This window comes from Copadichromis virginalis, linkage group LG6, assembly GCF_057382275.1.
Source record: "Copadichromis virginalis isolate Kocher_CV1m ecotype Utaka linkage group LG6, C_Virginalis_male_GT1.1, whole genome shotgun sequence".
Taxonomy (NCBI): domain Eukaryota; kingdom Metazoa; phylum Chordata; class Actinopteri; order Cichliformes; family Cichlidae; genus Copadichromis; species Copadichromis virginalis.
The window spans coordinates 5,648,832-5,670,418 of NC_140623.1; the positions used below are offsets into that span (position 1 = coordinate 5,648,832).

At 43.5% G+C, this 21,587-nt stretch overlaps 2 protein-coding genes and 1 pseudogene across 3 annotated transcripts in view; 1 reads left to right on the top strand and 2 right to left on the bottom strand.

The window, feature by feature from the left end:
- LOC146707021 (uncharacterized) overlaps positions 1-21,587 on the bottom strand; it is a 49,506-nt gene that overhangs the window by 6,885 nt on the left and 21,034 nt on the right. Inside the window, exons 2-4 of the mRNA XM_085458342.1 lie at positions 9,475-9,600; positions 7,889-8,027; positions 7,641-7,802 (exon numbers count right to left, since the gene is read on the bottom strand). Coding sequence (XP_085314468.1) covers positions 7,641-7,802; positions 7,889-8,027; positions 9,475-9,600 — 427 coding nt within the window. The remainder of the gene's footprint in view (positions 1-7,640; positions 7,803-7,888; positions 8,028-9,474; positions 9,601-21,587) is intronic.
- On the bottom strand, positions 2,367-3,683 carry LOC146707022 (uncharacterized; annotated as a pseudogene).
- Positions 19,297-21,587, top strand: part of LOC146707023 (uncharacterized) — a 53,109-nt gene continuing 50,818 nt past the window's right edge. The window contains exon 1 of one of the 2 annotated variants that reach the window (XM_085458340.1): positions 19,297-19,559. In XM_085458340.1, coding sequence (XP_085314466.1) covers positions 19,492-19,559 — 68 coding nt within the window. In that variant the 5' untranslated portion in view covers positions 19,297-19,491. The remainder of the gene's footprint in view (positions 19,560-21,587) is intronic. The other variant, XM_085458339.1, reaches the window with a different exon arrangement.

Genomic DNA, 21,587 nt, shown 5'->3' on the forward strand with positions numbered 1-21,587 from the left:
AAGTCCATTTGGGTCCTCTCTCCATTTTTCCACAGACCTGATGTGACAGAAAGACCGGACCTGTGCCGCTATAATGGACCCAGTGGACCTCAAACTATACAAGCAGGAGCAAGCAGCGGTTTCCCTTCTGGAGGGGAAGCTGAGGTAGAAACCGTTGCTCAAACCCGAGTAGAAGCACATTTTCAACAGGACTTGTCTGGCTCTGGGGTCCCTCAAAAGCTGCACTCCACCCCTGCCGCCCCACCTGCACCTGAGCCTCAGTAGTGGAAAGTGGGTGTCGCTCGCCAATCTTTGGCTGCCCCACTGCCTCCTCATCAACAAGGTCTTTCACCTTGACATGGCTCAGCAACTCTGCCTCCTGTCTTGGCATAACGGATGCTCCATAACTCAGCATCTCTTCTCTCTCCACGAGGCTCCTGCTGTCACTGCTGCTCTTCTCGTGCGGAGCAGTACCCGGTGGTGAGTGAGACAGACTTTTTTCCTCTCTATCACCATAGGTCAACGGCTCCTGTTCGCGCTGCTAAATAGCTAACGACTGTTTATGAACAACCTAAAGAACTGTTTTGCCCTCTGAGTGTATCACCAAGGACATTTACATCTTCAATCACTTCTCTCTTCCTGTGAACATGCCAGAACCTTTCTCTCCACCTCAGCTCCTGCATGACTACTGGGCATGCTGCCGCCATCCAGAACTGTTTCGTCTCTATATATCATAGAGATGTATGCCTATATTGTATGCCTTCAATATCACTTGAAGACATATGTAAGGCAGTGACTGGAATAAGTCACAGGGTGTCGCTGTTGAGCTGCATCCTCTGCAGGACACCGTAGTTCAGGTTTCTCATTTCCGCCGGTGCCATCTTGGTTCAGTGTTCACTGTGGTTTGCAAAGGTAAGCACTGCCAGTGGCATACCACATTGGTTTTGTAGTGTTCTACTGTATGACATAGCATTTTTTAATTAAACTAAGCATATAATGTGTTTATTAAGAGGTTCATGCACTTTCCGATTAGAGTGTGAGGAGTTTGTGTTTATGTTTCGTTTGGAAATATCTGCCACAATTTTGGGCTACATTTCTGCTTGTTAGCAGTGCACCTGCAAAGTAATGCAAGAAGGAGCACAGCTACTATTTGCTAGTTGTCCCGCTATGTTAATTTACCTGAACCCAAGGAAAGTTGTAAAGGTGCCTTCATCACATGAATACTTTTATGTAATGTGTTTTTTGTTGTTGTTGTTAGCTTTTGCTATGTGTTAATACTCACTGAGTGTTTACTGTGGTTTGCAAAGGGCCAGCAGCAGAGTTGGACTGGTTGAATGAATTTATTAATCTAGGCTGGACTACTGTAATTCATTATTATCTGGCTGTCCAAAGAACTCCCTGAAAAGCCTTCAGTTAATCCAAAACGCAGCCGTGAGAGTACTGACAGGGACTAAAAAAAGACAGCATTTTTCCACATTGGTAAATCTAGAATCAAATGGGTAAATCCTTCCATTCACATAAAAGGTCTTGATTTCACTATTTATGTGCTTATAGATACACCACTCTTTAGTTCTCAGAATCAGAATCAGAGAGACTTTATTTATCTCCAAGGGGCAATTAAGATAACACACAGCCGCATGATGTTAAAGATAAGGACAACAAGAACAGGCAATAAGAGTGAGATAATAAATACACAGATAATCCAGTATATACAGTTTTAAAATTAAAGTGACTGAATAAGTGAATAAGTAACTGTAAGTGAATAAAGTGAATAAAGCGTCAGCAGTTTAAAAAAAGAGTATAGAGTAGTTTATGTTTATGGATGTGGGAAATGGTCTGGAGTTAAAAAGCAGAGTGGCTTTGGCGATAAAGGTGGCTCTTCTCCTCTCGGTCCTGCATTTCCTGCAGGACTGAGCATTGACCAATGATTTTAGAGCACACTGATGCAGTGCGCTGCAGTCTGTTCCTGTATGAAGGCTGAGGGAGTGGAACCAGCAGGTGATGGAGGTCATGATGCTTTCCAGGAAGGCATAGTAAAAAGTCATCATGATGGGGGTGCTGACTCCAAAGCAGTTGAGTTATAAGGAGGTGTAGCCGTTGGTGGCACCTCCTGAGAATCTCCTCTGTGTTGGCAGAGAATTTCAGGTTGTCAAAGATGGTTCCCAGGTATTTGTACTCCTCAGCTACCTCCACTGGCTTCCCGTGGATGGTGGTGGTGACTGAAGCAGCCAGATCCCTCTGCCTACTGGAGAAGGTCACCACCATCTCTTTGGTTTTCCTCATGTTCAGTTCAAGTTTGGAGCTGTCACACCACTCTACAAACTCCTGCAGAGCGGGCCCGTGGTGCTGTGAGGGGCCTGACAGCAGTGACAGGAGAACTGTGTCGTCAGCATATTTCACCAGGTGACAGTCAGGCTGTGTGGATTTGCAGTCATCGGTGTAGAGGATGAAGAGCAGGGGGGAGAGCATACAGCCCTGGGGGGAGCCAGTGGAGGTGGATCGGAGACCGGAAAGAGAGCTGTTGACCCGCAGTCCTGTTGGTCAAAAAGTCCAATATCCACAGGATTAGCTGATCATCCAGGAAAAATCGGGAGGAAAGTTTAGTGGCCAGGATGTGAGGCTGCAGAGTGATGCACGCTGATGAGAAATCAGCAAACAGAAGTCTGGCAGAGTCAGGGAGCTCCAGATGTTTGTGGATGGAGTCCAAGATGAAGATTTTTGCATCATCGACACCTCTGCGTGCACGGTAAGCAAACTGGAGTGGGTCCATCAGGGGGTCAGTTGCTCTTACGATGTGCTGTTTTATGATCTTCTCCATGGCCTTCATCACCAGGGAGGTGAGGGCCACGGGACGAAGATCATTCAGAGACTTTGGGTTGTTTCTTTTGGGGATGAGGATGACTGTGGAGTGTTTCCACAGCTGGGGGACGGTGTGACTGTCGACTGAGGGTTGAAATAGAGTCCAGAACACACTTCCTAGGTGCCCTGCACAGTGGCTCAGAGCTCGACTGCTGATGTTGTCAGGGCCGGGTGAGCTCCTCTCCCTGGTCCTTCTGAGGGCTCTCACCACGTCCTCAGTGCTGAAGGTGAGTGCAGAGCTGCCAGGTTTGACTGAGGATCTGGACTCCTCAAGCTGGGTGATATTGTCCATCTCAAACCTGGTGTAGAAAGCGTTGAGGTCATCAGGGAGGGAGGAGGGGTTGCTGCCCTCCACCTGGATGGTTCTGGGGGTGGTGACCACAGTATCCACAGAGGCCATGGTTTTGAGGCCCTGCCAGGCTGAGCAGAGGTCCCATGTGGGGAATTTGTTTTTCAACAGTGTTTTTGTACTCCATGACTTGTTCGTTGATGTCATCAGAGGGAGAAAGAAGGCTGTCCCAGTCAGTGGCTTCGAAACATCCTTGTAGGATGAGGATACTTTCCGCTGTCCACTGCTTGATGTTTTTGGTGACCTTTTTAATCCTCTTGATGACTGGGGTGTAAGCAGGGGCCAGCAGCACGGTGTGGTGGTCTGCTGAGCCGAGAGGGCGGAGGAGTGGGGCTTTAAATGCATCTGGTACAGAGCCGTAGCATTTATCCAGAGTCTTCCCCTGATGTGTGCTGCATGTAACATACTGTTGGTATCCTTTAAGCGACTTGTCAGGGGAACAGTGGTTGAAATCACCCAGGATGAACTTGGGAGAGTCCGGTGATAGTTGTTCCAGTTTGTACATATCCATGTGTTAGAACGGCCCAGTCAAAGTCCAGATCTAAATCCAATCGAGAATCTGTGGCAAGATCTGACAACTGCTGTTCACAAACGCTGCCCATCTGATCTGACTGAGCTGGAGCTGTTTTTCAAAGAAGAATGGGCAAAGATTTCAGGCTGTAGATGTGCAAAGCTGGTAGAGACAGACCCTAAAAGACTGGCAGCCGGAACTGCAGCAAAAGCTGGTTCTACAAAGTATTGACTCAGGGGGCTGAATAATTACGCACACCCCACTTTGCAGTTATTTATTTGTAAAAAATGTTTGGAATCATGTCTGATTTTCGTTTCACTTCTCACGTGTGCACCACTTTGTGTTGGTCTTTCATGTGGAAGTCCAATAAAATTTATTCATGTTCGTGGCTGTAATGTGACAAAATGTAGAAAAGTTCAAGGGGGACGAATACTTTTGTAAGCCACTGTATATAGTCAGTCTCAGCTGACTGTCAGTTCACCTTAACTTAGTCTAGCCCAGGGGTCGGCAACCTGTGGCTCTGGAGCCGCATGTGGCTCTTTTGTCCTTATACTGCGGCTCTGGGTGGTTTGGGAAAATAAATTAGAAGTATTTAGCTGAAGTGTATTTTATTTGTGTTTAGTTCTGTTTTTTAACTTGTAGTTCTAAATTGGAAGATTATTGTGATTTTGAAATATAAAAATAAAATTATATCTTATTATTTTTTCATCGTCAAAATAAGCGTCACACTCGCAGAAGCCGGTGTACCCGTCGAAACGCCATGCATTTATCGAGACTTTCGACCCCAGGTAGGCCAATCGTGGATCTTCGGATCCACATTATGTCGGCAGCTGTTCTCCACCGTGAACTATGTTAAAAATAAACACCGCTCACGCCTCACAGACGACAGCTTACAGTCCTGCGTAAAGATGAAAGCCCCAATTTGCAGACGCTGTGCGCAGAGGTTCGGGACCACAAGTCTCATTGTAAACATATCACGGCAGACCCGACGATGTTTCCACGAACACGCTTTTCAACATCTCTTTATTGACCACTTTTCACACACGGTTGCTGTACGCACACAGCCGGCTGTAGCTTTGCAGCTCACAGCCCGACACACACCAACACAACCAAGGTGCGTCCGCCTCCCCTTCAGCGGCGCCACACACATTAACCAGGCAAAATACATATTTAGGCAGAATTTTGCAAATATCTATTTTTTTTCAGCAGCATAGTGCTTTTTTTCCAATTATTTTTTAAAAGTCAGGTCAAGGCTCCAAAAGCCCAAAGGCGATATGAGGAGGGCTCACAACAGTTTTTGTTTGCTGGATCATTTTAGTTCAGCTGGGTGTCTTTCCTTTTGTTATATTTCTTTAAGAGTTCAAAATGTGTTAATTACATAAATAAAATGTAATTTTCTCTGCAACTTCATGGATTTAAGCAACACACCTTAGTTGCTCTGTGGATTCTTTTAAAAAGCAGTTAAAAACGTTTCTGTTCAAACAAGCCTTTTGTTGATCCACGTATTTTATATTCTTTACATTCTTTACATTTGATCTTTTACATTCTGTATAATGTCTATTGATTGTATTGTTTATTTTAATATTTGTGTACAGCGCTTTGTGACTGCCTGTCTGTGAAAAGCACTTAATAAATAAACTTTACTTACTTTAGTTGTTCACACAAAGTATAAAGGTAAAAAACAATATGTACAGTGTTATCTTCATTTTAGATTTCAAAAAGTATTTGCGGCTCCCAGTGTTTTCTCTTGCATGGAAACCGGGTCCAAGTGGCTCTTTGGGTGTTAAAGGTTGCTGACCCCTGGTCTAGCCAGTACCACTAGCTTAAGATGAAATCTTAAACTCAACACAGATAGCTAAGAATCACATAAACCTCAGAACCCTCCTGATTAACTCATTTACACAGCTAAATGTCTCTACATAAGAAAGATATTCTCAACAAATCATTACATAGTCCTGAAACAAACAAAAGAAAACATTCCTATTGAAAAAACCCTTCTCTTAGTTTAGCCTGGTGATGTCAGACATGACATCATCAGCACTTTAAAAGTCAGGAAATGCTGGGCAGGCCCTTTCCAACACCTGAGCTACATGGAGACTCAGAACAAAGAAACAATGGTAAGAATGAACAAATAAGTTAAATGTGCAACATAATGAAAAAATAAAATAACTTGTGGCTATTTGAGGATTTCACAGCATGAAACCCAGAGGATTTATTGTTCCCAACTCACTGTAGATCACAAATAAAATTTCCTAGTTTTGCTCACTGCCATTGGATCGGAACTTAGATGAATTTTTGGGAACTTTGTAAGGAGGTTTGCCTCCTCAAAATGGATTATATCCTGCATGGGAGAAGAATTAAGCTATGACCAGGGTGTTCTCCACGTCCACAAAAATAAGCAAGCAAAACTGGTAGTAGATAAATAGCAACAGTTTAGATTTGATTATCTTAAGCTTTTAGTTTTTTCCTAAATTTTTTAAGAATTTGATTCTGTGATTATTTATTACTGACTGAGCTGTTTGTATGGGTATTAACATCCCCTCTTTTGAATTTCTTATAGGTTACATTAACCTTTAAAATAAACAGATTCCTACTTTCCAGGCCACTAAAGTAAATCCTAGCAAATTTCCAAGTGCTATAGATCATTAAGGAATTAATGAATGTGGCTGTTGACTGTAAGCAAGCTTATTTATTTATTTATTTATTTATTTATTTAGCACTTTTCACAGATAAAAATGACAAAGTGCTTCACAATAAAACCAGAAATAAAAATAAAATAATAACATCCATCCATCCATTCGCTTCCGCTTATCCTTTTCAGGGTCGCGGGGGGCGCTGGAGCCTATCCCAGCTGTCATAGGGCGAGAGGCGGGGTACACCCTGGACAGGTCGCCAGTCTGTCGCAGGGCCAACACACAGAGACAGACAACCATTCGCACTCACATTCACACCTAGTGACAATTTGTATTATCCAATTAACCTATCCCCTCAAGCTGCATGTCTTTGGATGGTGGGAGGAAGCCGGAGTACCCGGAGAGAACCCACGCAAACACGGGGAGAACATGCAAACTCCACACAGAAAGACCCCGGCCTGATGTTGGAATTGAACTCAGGATCTTCTTGCTGTGCGGCAACAGTGCTAACCACCGTGCCACCGTGCTGCCTAGAATAATAATATAAAACAATAAATTGAAAACATAAAACAACAAATGGATTAAAAACGTGTCTGTGTAGAAATATCTTCAGCTGCTTTTCAAAAGAGTCAGTGGAGAATGTACAGCGTAAAGACAATGGAAGAGAATCCCCACATGTTTGGATCCTAGTACATGGGGCCAACAGCAATCCCTGACCTGAAGACCCAAGAGCTGTAGAAGAAGCATGAGGTTATATCTGAGGTAATATCTTAGAAATTACCACATATCATGTTTCTATTTTCTGCCTTTTTACCCTACTGTTACCTTTTTATTACCAAGTTGTAATAGAAAGTGTTACCAAAGACTGTTACAGTAAACCACAAAAGAAGCAGTAAAAGCACGAATAATCATCTGAAGTTCCACCTGTGACACCAGTAGTCTGAGTTTAGAAATTTCTTAGGTCATCAAAACTATTCAGAACAAGTTGTTTGTGGTGGTTCGCAAAACGACCTTACCTGTCAAATATGACGCCCAAATTTCTGAGACTTTATTGAACAGAAGAGTCTAAGAAGCTGATTAATTCCTGAGATTATATGGCCAGGAGCAATAATCAAACGTTCTGTTTTATTTGTATCTAACTGGAGGAGGATGTCATTTAACCCTTGCTTGATTTCTGTCAGACAATTAATAAACTAGGCTTTGAAAGAATAGTATAACAGTATAACTGACAGTCATCAACGTCTGATAAGCAGTTGCTACTATTCAACATTGCCTCAAACTGTTTTTGCACTTCTTTCAGCTGGTTTACCTGTCACTGAAGTGGCAGCCAGTAGCCATTATTACAGAGCAGCCAAAGATGAGCAGTAAGGGGAAGAAGATGCAAATGGAGAAAGCACAGAGATTGTAGACCAGCATGTCTGAGGAGCTGCTCTCCCAGAACACAGTACAGAGAGTCTCAGCAGGATCGTACCTGGAAATCAAAGACGGTAAGACTGACATGGATATAAGAACAGAGAACTGCAAAGCACATGTGAAGGCTTTCAGTTAGCTACATACCTGATCCAAGCATAGACAACAGGGATGCTCCCAAAAACTACCCCTGTAACCCAAGAAGCCAAACATGCTGTCACCATGACAACAAAGATGGCGCCATCTATCGAATTGATGCCAATTGATCTCTGCACACATAGGACTGCTGTAAGATAAATAAAGTATATCTTAATTTACCTTAAAATGTTGTTACAATGGCCCAAACATGAAAAACAACCTAGATTCATGAAATAAAACAATACAAAGTCATTCTTATTGTGTTTTAAATGTTTTGCTAGCTCTGGTTTATTTGTATTAAAGCTTGTGTAAATTCAGAACTGTTTTAGCTTCACGAGTTTCAGAATATTCTGCCAGATTATGTTTCCCAAACCAAAAGATTGACTAATTGACCTAATTAAGTATCCTGACAAAAGGCTGTATAGGGCCAACTGGCCGTCATGGTGTGGTGTGGTGTGTGGCAGGAGCTTCAACTAGCAAGGCCTGTACGAAACGTGCAGGGTGTGTCAGAGATTGAAAGGGCAGGAGGGCGCTGGAGAGGAAGGTCTGGGAGCAGAGTCAGTGAGACTTGAGTGTGGGCTGGTAAAGTCTGGAGCTTGAGCTAAAAGCTGGAGCAATGCACCACAGCCTGTTGGATCCCTGTGTTGTGTCAAGTCAATATACACTGTGAGATCGGCATACGTGTAGCACAAACACAGCTGACGCTGTTAGTGATGCTGTTCCTTTCTCTTCAAAATCACAAGGGTCCAATGAGTAGTGTAAGTCAACTACTGGTAAGGACATAATAGAATGGGGGGCACATAGACCAATCACTGTATTGGACCGGGACTATAAAATGTATACTACCATTTGGCAAAAAGACTGGAAGTGATGTATTTTTTAATCAATGACCAGTCTGGAATCACCCAGTATAGGAAGACTCATGATAATATAGGAAGAGCTTTTCATCCCACTGAATGTGTAAACAGAGAAGAAGTGGGGGCTATGTTTGAGTCTGGCTGTAGAAAAGCAGCATTTGATTCAGTTGGATGGGAATTTCTTTATAAAGTTATGGAAAAGTTTGGTTTTCACAAGACGTTCACACACAATACAGCAAGCTTGCATGTTCGTTTGTGTATGTTTTGTTTTGTTTTTTTGTTTGTTTGCTTTTCATGTGTGTGTGGTTACAGGTTGTTGACCTGTTTTATTTTACTTCTGCTCTGTCATTTTAGTTTTTACCTTTTCTTCTTGTTTCTCTTTAAAAAACCTCATTTAGATTTATTTATTATTATTACTACCTACAAATAGGTACTGTGTATTGATTTCAAAGGACAAACGTTATTTTTTATTAAATTAAAATTATTTTTTTTACTGGTTTAGTCTTAAAAGGGTAGACATTTGTACACAGCACTGAATGAAATAAAGCATGAAATAAAACTCAGTAAAAGTTTTCAGTTAAGTAGTTGTCTGGTTCAGTTATTTACCTCATAACATTTGAATGGAACATCTACCTTACATTAAACTCAGTGCCCATTATGTTTAGCCAAGCTCCATTTTCAAGGGTTTAAACACAGAACAGAGCCCTGTTGTCCTATGTGTATGAAGCTGTGTAGTACCTGTACTCCCTATAGATGAGCTGACAAGCACAAACTTTAGCAGGGTGACCACCTCACACCACGGGGACGTTTGACCTCCTGTGAGTATGGTCAGCATGGAGGACGAGATGAGGAGGAGGCAGGAGCCTTGACAACACAGTTCATTATCAGAAATGAGTTAGTTATCATGACACTGAGAAACCAACAAACAAAGAAAAGTATAAAAATGATTATAAATATTATTATTATTATTATTATTAATTAATCAGTAGTATTATTTATATTTATTTAGAACACCCTTTAAAAACGGCCAAAGCCAGCATACAATAAATGAACAAATGAAATAATGGATAGCCATTGGTGTTGGTGCATTTTTACCCAAGTCTGAGAGGGTTAGACTCATAAAAGGAAACCAGCAACGACAGCAGAACTTTCCTCGGCACTTAGAATCAATGACACAAGAGGAGGAGTGAACATACAGTCATCTTTAAAAAAGTGCTTACCAAATTAGAAGCTTATTAAAGAAAAACACACTGGTTGACATGTAAGTTAAACCAGTTGTTTTGATGCATAAACCACCTTGATTTTATATCAATATTTTTAAACAAGCTGTGGACATGGACATTTATTCAGCTGACAAACACCCTGATTATGCAACAGCACCACCTACAACTGCAAAGCTCTCCAGCGAGTAGTGCGGTGCTCTGAACGGATAATTGGAGGTGAGCTTCCCTCCCTCCAAGACATCTACAGGAAGCGCTGCCTGAGGAAAGCGGGGAGGATCATCAAGGACTCCAGTCACCCCAGCCATAAACTGTTCAGACTGCTTCCATCAGGAAGGAGGTTCTGCAGCATCCGGTCCTGTACCAGCAGACTGAGAGACAGCTTCTTCCACCAGGCCATCAGACTGCTGAACACGTCATAGACACCTCAGCTTCACTACTGGAACTTTAACATTATGCACTCCACACTGTACAGTAATGCCACTGTTTTGCACATGTCTCACTCTGTATATTTTATATATTTTATTTATTGTTTACTCTATTTAATTTGTAAAATATGTGTACACACACACACACACGTAGAAAAATATTTAGTATACACATCCAGAAATGCATACACTATTATATATTGTACATATATTTATTAGTTTCAGATGTAGCCATTCTTGTATTTGCTTGTTTACATTATTGTATTTTGCACAACTCTGTTGCTTGTGAAGCTCGCACACAAGAATTTCACTCACATGTGCTGTACCAATGTACCTGCACATGTGATGTGACAATAAAAGTGATTTGATTTGATTTAAAAGGATTATGCTGCCTCTTCATTTGTACATTGAAATGTTTTTTAGTCCCATTGCCACAGGTGCATAAAAGTAAGGGCCTAGCTCACTGAATTGAACTGAAGAGTTACAACTCTACAGACCTTAGTTAGCATGTTAAATGTAAAAGTTAATGACAGTGTCAGGATGAGGTCGTGGACGAAAGAAGGAGGACCCAAACGCTGGACTCACAGGTAGGTGAAGATTGGTGTTTTATTGTCAACGGAGTGAACAAACAGAACAGAAGTAGGAAACGGCTGGACGACTGACTGAATGGATGAATGAAAGACTGACTGACAACTGACCGGCTGACCTGACGGAACTGAACAGAGGACAACCTAACAGCGGCGAGAACAACATCACAATAACATCAATGACACGACATTGGACTGGTTGAACTGAGGGACATAAATACACAGGCTGAGTGATGAGAGATTAGAACCTGGTGAGTACACAGCTGAACATAATGACCTAATGATAAACGGGAAGAGGACGGAACATAATGCACATGGACCAAGGCTAACACAATAAAACAGGAGGTGAAGCAGACAGAATATAAACAGTGAACATGAACTAAGAATACTGGGTCAAAGACCCAGAAACCCTGACAGTACCCCCCCCCCCCCGCAAAGGCCGGCACCCGACGGCCAAAAGAACGAAAAACCAGAACAGGGCGGGCGGAGGGGGCCCAGGACGGAGGGACGGAGTCCACACAGAGACAGTTCAGGAGGGCGGCCACGTGGAAGGCAGCAGTGACCACTGAGCCGGTCCGGTGGGCGGCTGCGGCGGTCGAGACGAGACAGTTCAGGGGGCCGACCGCGCGGACGGCAACGGCGGCGACGTGGACACAGTTCGGGAGGCCGACCGTGCGGACGGCGACGGCGACGATGACAGCAGTTCGGGGGGCCGGCCGTGCGGAAGGCGACGGCGGCGACGTGGACGCAGTTCGGGGGGCCGGCCGTGCGGAAGGCGACGGCGGCCACTCAGGCGAAGAGGGTCCGGGGGCCGGCCGTGCGGAAGGCGACGGCGGCCACCCAGGCGAAGGCGGTCCGGGGGCCGGCCGTGCGGAAGGCGACGGCGGCCACTCAGGCGAAGAGGGTCTGTGGGCCGCCCACGACGGCGATGGCGCCCGGCCAGTGGCCTAGCCAGCGGTCTAGAAAATGGCCGTTTAGCTCCAGACCCAAACGAGGCTGGGCCAGGTGAGGCTGAAGGCTCTGAGGCTGAAGGCTCTGAGGCTGGAGCTGGACCAGGCGGAGCAGAAGCAGAGGCCGACGCCAGACCGGGCGTGGGTGCAGCTGAGGCAGAGGCCGGGCCGGGCGTGGGTGCAGCTGAGGCAGAGGCCGGGCCGGGCATGGCTGAAGCGGAGGCAGAGGCCGGGCCGGGCATGGCTGAAGCGGAGGCCTCTGGCTGGAGACAGGCAGGGCCAGTAGGCGCGGACGCCTCTGGCTGAGGAGCGGCCGGGCCAGCGGGTGCGGAAACCCCTGGCTGAGGAGCAGGAGAGCTCACAGCTGGCTCTGGGTGCTGTGGCTGCAGGTCCGGGAACTGGACGGGATGGTGGACAGGCGACTGGGAAACAGGAGGCAACTGGACTACAGGGCACTGGGCGGCAGACTGGACTACAGAAGAGTGGAGGACAGGTGGAGACTGGACTACAGGTGACTGGAGGACAGGTGGAGACTGAGCTACAGGTGACTGAACTGACTGGACTGGAAGCTGAACAGCAGGTGAGTGAACTGATTGGACTAAGGAGACTGATGGATAAACAGAGGCCGGTGAGGCTAATGGCTGAGCTAAAGAGTGAGCTAGTGAAGGGGACAAAAGTGCAGCCTGGGCTAATAAAGCTGGGGCCTGAGCAGGGGACACCTCAGCTAGCCTAACCAGTGATAGTGCGAGGGCATGAAAAGCTGGATCAGGAGGTGGATGAAGAGGTGAAGTGGCAGGTGGACCGGTTAGCTCTTCCAAGCCTCCAGGGGGGTCAAGCTGGGTTCTGGTTGCCCTCAACCTGGGCGCTGGGACGGGCACGGAAGGTGGCTGGACACCAGTCACCCCCACCTGAGAAACAGAAGCAGGTGTGGAGGCAGACCGGGTCACAGCTGCCCTCCTCCTGGGGGCTGGCACTGGTGTGGGCGTAGGCTGGGCCCCCATGCTGGTGGGAAATGGCTGAATAATGGGTGTGGAAATAACGACTGGGTGAGTGATACTGACGGGTTTATTGGGGAGTGTTCTGGTCTTCCTGCCACCGCTATTTACAGTCTTTAACTGAGCTGTCTTTGGGGAAACAGAGCAGAAAAAGTCTACCCAGTCCACATTGTCGTCCAAGAGGGACGTTCCCCATGAATCGGAGAGGCGTCTATTATTTATCTTATGTGAAGAGTCAACTGGCAAACAGTCACTGGGACTCACCGCCGGGAGTGGCTGGAAATAGTCCATGTTACGGTGGCGTGTGTGCCGCTTTCTCCGGGTAGAGGAAGCGGGCGGGGTAAACAGATGAGCCTCTGGCACGGGAGCCTCCATTGAGCCGAGGTGGTAGGCGGAGCCGCTGTGCCATGGCGAGGTTGAAGGTCCGGTGAGTAGAACAGCTGGCGGGCGAGCGAGGAGCGGAGCAGCGGGAGAGCGAGCGGCCGAAGCTTGGCCTGTGACGCCCACTCTCCGCGGCGAATGCTCCGCTGCAGGTGAGGCAGCAGGTGGAGGACCGCCCGTCTCCGAGGCCCGCCCAGAGCCAGACGAGTCCCCTCGAAGACGTGCTCCCTCTCTGAGAAGAGCCGCTGTTTCCACCTGAGCTTCTCCGCCCAAATGGAGAGCGCTGCGTCCTGCCGCTCGAAGAGGTCCGAGTCCGCTGGGTCCACATCGTGTCTTCGTGGCACGGGTCGTGTCATTCTGTCAGGATGAGGTCGTGGACGAAAGAAGGAGGACCCAAACGCTGGACTCACAGGTAGGTGAAGATTGGTGTTTTATTGTCAACGGAGTGAACAAACAGAACAGAAGTAGGAAACGGCTGGCCGGCTGGACGACTGACTGAATGGATGAATGAAAGACTGACTGACAACTGACCGGCTGACCTGACGGAACTGAACAGAGGACAACCTAACGGCGGCGAGAACAATAACATCAATGACACGACATTGGACTGGTTGAACTGAGGGACATAAATACACAGGCTGAGTGATGAGAGATTAGAACCTGGTGAGTACACAGCTGAACATAATGACCTAATGATAAACGGGAAGAGGACGGAACATAATGCACATGGACCAAGGCTAACACAATAAAACAGGAGGTGAAGCAGACAGAATATAAACAGTGAACATGAACTAAGAATACTGGGTCAAAGACCCAGAAACCCTGACAGACAGTTCTATTAGAAAAAGACAGAACTGGTATGACTTGTTTGTCAGAAGAAAGCCTCTCCTCTTTAAAAGAGCATGGCAGCAGGTATTAGCTTTGCAAAGTTTCATCTTAACAAACCTCAAGATTTCTGGAACAGGAAAACATTTCTTGTTGATTAAGAACTTAATTTAAAATATTTAAATTAAAATCTGCTAATAATAGACAAGGTTTTACTAGCAGAAGGGTGTTTTCATAATGAGGCATTGCTTTTGATATAATAACACAAGTGAATAACAATTAAACCACTGGTAATTGTCAGTTAATGGTAAATATTGATTTCTATAAGAATAACATTGATAAAACTTCCTCTAGTGGTTTGGTTTTCTACACACAAAGATATCTAAGATGAAACATCAGTGTGAGGAACAATCAAACCTCCTTACCAGAACTTTGACAAGCAGAGCTAAACTGTTTCCCATAACACCCATGGTCATCTCCAAGCCCAACACAGTCACCAGAACCCACTTTTCTGGATTTGACCATGGAGAGTCAATGAATGCAGTCCCATTAAGCAACCCAGTCACTGTCACACAAGAAATACACAATACAGCAGAGTTTGTTATAACATTCGTGCTTTTGCAGGAAAAAGTCAAGTTTACCTTTTGTTTTCTTTTGTTTTCTTTTGTGGTTGTTTTGTCTCAAGCAAGCAACTGGTTACCTTTATGGCACTAATGGACCAATTATTATAGTTATATATTGATAATTATAATAATTGAATTAATTATAATTGTTATAGTTACATTTACTATTATTACTTTGAAAAGGAAGGTTTAGATTTAACTTAGAAAGTAAATGTTTTGAAAGTATATTTTTCTAATATACAACGTTTATATTTAAGGGTTTATATCAAAACTCTTTCAAATTTTGACAGCAAATAGGCTGCACTTACTTGTATGATGAGTCCTGTGTCCACAGCCTTCAACACTGGTTACTGGGTAGTTTGTAATAAGTCAGCACTAGCGCTCAGATAAAAGTGTCATCAAAACCATTTTCAATTAAAATTCACATGCTTCATTAAGCTCATAGAGAATGGCTCTGATGCACTTTCTGTGTGTGCTTTAAATGATCTTCTACGAACACTAATATTACTACTAGTTAACACCATCATCACATAAGTGAAAACAACACAGTGGTAAAATGTTATGCCATAAAATAAATGTGGAATTTTTCCAAATGAACAGGGAATAAACATCACTGTAATAGCAAATGCAGACACTATATTCCCAAAAGTATTCACTCACCATCCAAATCATTTATTTCAGGTGTTCCAGTCACTTCCATGTTGTTTAAAATCAAGCATTAGACTGCTTCTGCACAAACATTGTGTAGAAGTGAATTCCAGCATGGCACTGTGATAGGAGGACACTTTTGAAACAAGTCCAGTCATAACATTTTCCCACTACTAAATATTCCACAGTCAAATGTTAGTGGTATGAAAACAACGTAGAAACAAATGGGAAGAGCAACTCAACGATGACGTTTTCAGCCATGTAAAATCAAAGAGTTCGGTCAGCAGGTGCTAAGATGCATAGTGTGCAGAGGTCTTTCTTTCTGCAGAGTCAAACGGTACAGACCCCAAACTTCATGTGGCCTTCACATTAACTCAAGAATAGTGCGTAGAGACATTCATGGAATGAGTTTCTAAGGCCGAGCAGCTGCATCCAATTCTCACATCACCAAGCACAATGCAAAGCATTGCCAATGGATTTGATAACCGTGGAGACGTGCTCTCTGGAGTGCTGGCTCACATGTGTCTGTCTGGGTATGATGGTTGCCAAGAGAATGGCACTTATTGTGCCAAGTATAACGTCTGGTGAATTATGGTGTGAGGTTGTTTCAAGAGTTGGGCTCTGTCCCTTGGTTCCATGAAAAGAACATTTCATGATTTAACATGCAAAGACATGCTTCTGACTTTGTGGCAAGATTTTGGTCACCACCCTCACAGTGACATGTGACGACTCTGTGCCAGGGTCTTTGTGTAGCCCAATTATCTGCAGATGTTTCATCTGTGGTGAAATGACTATAGCCAACTAAGCTTGTAGAAGATGAAGATGTTTGTGGGGATGGCCCCTAACTGTGCATATTCCTGATCCTAACCCGGTAGAACGGCTTTGGGATGAACTTCTGTGAGCAGACCTCATCCAATACCAGTATGTGATCTCACAAACGCTGATCTGGAAGAATGGTAAAAAAAAAAAATCCCATAAACATACTCCTCAACTCAAACCTTCCCAAAAGAGTTGAAGCTGTTATAGGGAATGTCGACATCATATTAAACCCTATCAATTATTAATGGGATTGCACTAAAGTTCATGTGCTTGTGGAGGCAGATGAGAAAATACTTTATGGAATACGTAACAATGATCCTTGAAAATAAATCTTATATCACTGCAAAGCCTGTTTATTTTCCCTTAAATGGTGCAGCATTTGTAAACTTGGCCTTCAGTCTGGACATGGTAATGCACTATAGCTGGGTCCATGCTCACTGTGCTGCTAATCAGGCACCTGATGTGGGCTGGCATAAGCCTCCTTGGTGCGAGGAGAAAAATTGACTGACTGCCTGCAGTTAGCTGAGCTGAGCTCAGCAGTAACGCAAGGTCGTCGACTCTGTGGAGGAGGAAACGGCTTTCATGGGAGACTCCAGCAATTCAATCCACAGAAGATTTTACACTAGAACAACTTGTGACAACACTGATCAAAATCGTTGGTCACATGGATGCAGTGTTCACATTGCCATACTTTGTGATGATTAGGGACAATTTGCAACGATTTTATGTGCACGGCGCTCGAAAATCTGTCAAATGTTTCAGTACGACTTTGCTGAGCTACGAAGCCGCACCGCTTGATGGATTGTGGGAGCGTTACGGCTATCGTAGGCGGAGCCTCGCGGAGTGATACGTACTGTGCTTCAACATAATGTTACCGTATTGTGTGTGTTTAACCTCTTTTTAAGTTTTGTGGATGTTATACATGGTTGTGCTGAGGATGTGTCGGCCAGTTTCCACTGGAAATACCTTTTGGTTAAACTGTCAGCGAGGAGTTTGCACTGTTACGTTTTTATATAACTTTAATGCAGATAAAAAACAGCTGCTTGTTTCAGTGAAAATACATTGATGGGTTTTTGCACTAACAGTTGTGGAGTTGTAAAGTATTTTGTCTCGTGTCAGTTATATCTTTATCGCAAATTTTCAAATGTACATCGTGATAAATATTTTTGGTCATATCGCCCTGCTCTAGAGACAACTGTTTATAAAATTTATAGTCATACTCAAAAGGTCTCATCAAGTCCATATTCGATGTATGCTGTTATCAGTGTTTGAATGATAGCATGGCTGTGGTGTCATATCAGTGTATGCTCTCGATGTTTGCTGATATCAAACGGTGGTATGAGGACCACTGTAGGTAATCTTTGTAGTGATACTCAGAAGGTTTATCTTATAAAGTCCTTCTTTTGTTTTATTTAGACCTGGTTTAATTCTGGTATAGAACCAGTTGAATATTTGTATATAATCCCTGCAGCTGACTCTATAACAGTCACCAGGCTTTTTAAAACTGAGAGCTAGATCTGTGAACAGTCTGGTTCATCTTTAGTTATATGATAATAACAATTCTATCTTGATATGCTGTCTTATCACAGGTTCATTTTCAAAACAGGCCTGGGTCGTGTAGCAGCCAACAACTCCACAGAGGCTGTCCTGGTGAGGGCGATGGCCCACTTCTCGGCGGAGGGAGCAGCGTCTTGGCAGCCAAAAGAGCAGCCCATTTGAAGTCCCAGCGACTTCCCCACAACGGCTCTGAGCCACCCACAAACCTCTGAAGAGCTTTCCTGCCTTTTTAAAATAATTCTTAATAAATGGAGCTTGCCTCCAAAATAACCTAACCTCTCTTTATTCTCTTAAATAACTGGCCTTCACTGTGTTCCTAGTATATTTTTTCATTAGTATAATATGAAATCAATTCTACATGTCAAGTTGTGTGCCAGTATTTGCGGTGTAGTAGAACTGAGACATTAGTCATTACAAAAATGTATTTGAAATAATATTAAACTTCTCAAACATTAAACATAAATATATCAAATATAACTATTTACAGAGAGACAGGAATAAGAATGGGGGGAGAATGATTTTAAATTTAAACATTTTAAAGACAAAGCCCAGCTTTAAACCCAGCTGTATTCATTCAAGAAGTCAGATGACACAAACTAGTTAAAATAAATATATGTATTAAAGAGATGAAGAGTTGAATAATTTCCTGCTGCTCTCCTGTGGAACCAGCTGCTGGGGACTTGGACACCACTATTTTGACACTGGTGTTTAATTATGTAATTAATTATTAAATAATTAGACAAATAATAATTCATTAATCACTAATAAGTGTGTAATGATTAATCTTTGGCCCTCTCTATCAGAGTGTGTCCTGTCTCCCTCTGCTCTCTTTCCCCTCACCCCCACCCGGCCACAGCAGCTGGCTGCCCCTCCCTGAGCCTGGCTCTGCAGGAGGTTTCTTCCTGGGTCCATTTCCACCCTGGCAGTCAGCCGACTGACTATATTTATTTATTGCTAATGCTCATATTCTCAGGGTGTTCCCTCCTGCTCACTCCCAGTATACACACTACTTTTGCTTTCTTCTCACGTGTCGCTCTGTTTTCATCGTTCCAGGTCGTCTGTCTTCTCACCGTCCTCCTGCATTTTCCTCCTCTGAATCAGTGCTTCGGTGTAACTGGAGACTCAAGCTTTGACTTGTGACCCAGTACTTCCTGCCATCCTGCAAGAGAGGGATATCCCTGGAAGCTGCCACACTGACTGTCTACAAAGAAATTTTCCAGATAGTTAAATACCAGTTAAATTATGCAGACATGAAAACTGGAAATGCCAGATGTTTTATTTACCGTCATTGGAAAGCTGAGGCATATGTCTCAGTTTTATCCTGTTAGTTCTGTGTCATGGTTTTTTTTTAACCCTTTTTACCTTAGTGGGAGAAACGAGGGAGGAATATATTTGGTCCTCTGGGTATGGATGTCTGAGTGAGGTAATAAAAGTTAATGTTGTGTGTGTGTGTGTGTGCGTGTGTGCGTGTGTGCGTGTGTGTCTGTGTCTGGGAGGGAGTGAAAAGGAGACAGAGCAGGGTCATAACTCTTCAAACTGTGCTGCCTGCGAAGGGAAGAGTGTTCACTATTCACAGTTTAACTCCCTTGCTGTGAAATGTTTCAAGGTTAAATGTTTTGGACTTATTAGCTCTTCTACACTTTAGCTTTGGTCTGTCTTCCCTTACTTTAAACACCTCTAAGACTCTTTACCAGACTGTGACTCAGACAGAGTGCTCAGGAGATGCAGAAGACCGGCGGGAAGAAGCGAGTTCCAAGGACCAGCAGCAACCTCACAAAATCAGGTCCTCAGTGAGTAACAGACAAGAGTATCATGGATACTCAGGGATATTCTTATTAGTAAAATATAACAATTATACAGAAGGAAAAAGAAAATTTAATAGGGTGTAACTTAAACTTAAGAGGGGAATCTGGTTTAACAGCGTTGGGTGATTTATTCTTTATTTACAAAATGTTTCCATCTGGTGAAATACCTAGCGTTGTGTAGACTGTGTAGAAGGTTATTTCCCTTTTTTACCCAATACTACACGCATGTAAGCATGTATGCCTATTATATTTATATTATTGTTATATTTTTGTAAGTGATAATGTGATAATAGGAAACTCATACCTTCCAAGATGGTAGTGTACTAGTGATTCTGCCTGATCATATACACACATATGTCTCATATGCATCTCAGTCGGGTTTAGTTCAGCATCAGAGCACTTCCTCCAGTTTATAGGGCCTGTTCTGTCTTTTTGTCCTGCTATGTTCAAATCAAACAGGATGTTACGTCAGAGAACAATGTTGTGGTTAAAATGTGTCTTCTGAATGAATGCTTGTCTACATGTGTCATGGTGTGAACAAAAAACATTTTGGGGCCTTTTTTGGAGCTTAAAACAAAAAAATTACATTTGGCATCAGACCAAAGTCAGAGCTTCACTGTCCTAATGTCTGTTCCTCGTTTTTCTTACTTTCCATCAGTAGTTGTTTCAGACCTCATTTCAGATTGTGAGGCTCTGACATCATCCTGTGTACATGAGAAAGTGAGATTTCTCTTTATTTAGCTGGGGACGTTTTGTCATATGGATTACTGCAGTAGTTGACTTACGCTACTTTGTTTTTGTTGTACAGCAATATTACCTTACCACAAGAAAACTGTTGATTTAAACATTAAGTAAGAGGCACTACTAACGCATTAGGATTTTTCTCTGTTTTGCTTTGACCATAGGAAGAACCACGCGTAATTATTGGATCATAAGCTGTTCTGTCCACTAACAACATCTTATAAAGAAAAGAAGACAAAGATGTTGGTATATAAAGACCGAAGTGTCAGAGCAGCGCCTTCATGAGTTTATTTTTGCTGTAAGAATTCACCCCTGTCTCTGGAGGTGTTTTGATACCAGCATCAGTTAGACATATGCATCAATTTTAACTTCATATAAAGATAAAGCTCATTGTTAGCTGGAGATAAATAAACTGGTACGCTCACGTTAAGGTGAGGAAGGAAGTTGACAGCACGCTCTCCTAGTGATGCTGTTTAAAATGTAAATGGATGAATAACATGAGCCAACAAGAAAAGATGTCGAAACTTTGAAATGTTGTTAGAAAACAGAGTCTCTGCTCTTTCTGCCATTGTTGGTGAGATTTCTTAAACTGTGATAAAAATGCTGTATTCAGACAAGACTGGCTCACTTTATGTTTGCTTCGATTAGTGGCCGAGATTTGAACAACATCTGCACATGAAATGGATGATAACTAAAGGAATATGTTTCAGGTGTGAGGGTGTAACTAACTGCTGGCGAACTTGTGGATATGTTGGGTTTGTATTTGGACTTGATCCTCTTGAAGGAACACCAGATTTCAGCACAAGACTTTGCTTCATGTCATGATGCATGTTCAGTCATCCGGGTAAGGAAATCCCAAAAGCTGATCCTGTTCATCTGGACGTTTTCAGTGGGAGAAATGTTTCATCACTCATCTAGGTGACTTCCTTAGTCTCAGCTGACTTCTAAACAGTACATCTGCACAATGACTGAAGCTATCGCAGTGATCGCAGCCACTCGTGGTCTTTTCAGTTCTCCCACTGAAAACGTCCAGATGAACAGAATCCATCTTTTGAATTTGCTTCACATTATTATGAAATATGGAGAAAGGTTTATTATACATACTTACTAATCTTATACTAGATTGTTTCGTGGTTCTGTAATCTTAAATAAGCTGCATTACTCCTGTTTCGTAAAGACATAGGCTTTGTGTTGGTGTCCACTTTGGAATAGCATGCCTAAAAAAACTACGACTGATCGGTATGTATATTTCACAACTACTAAAGCACGATA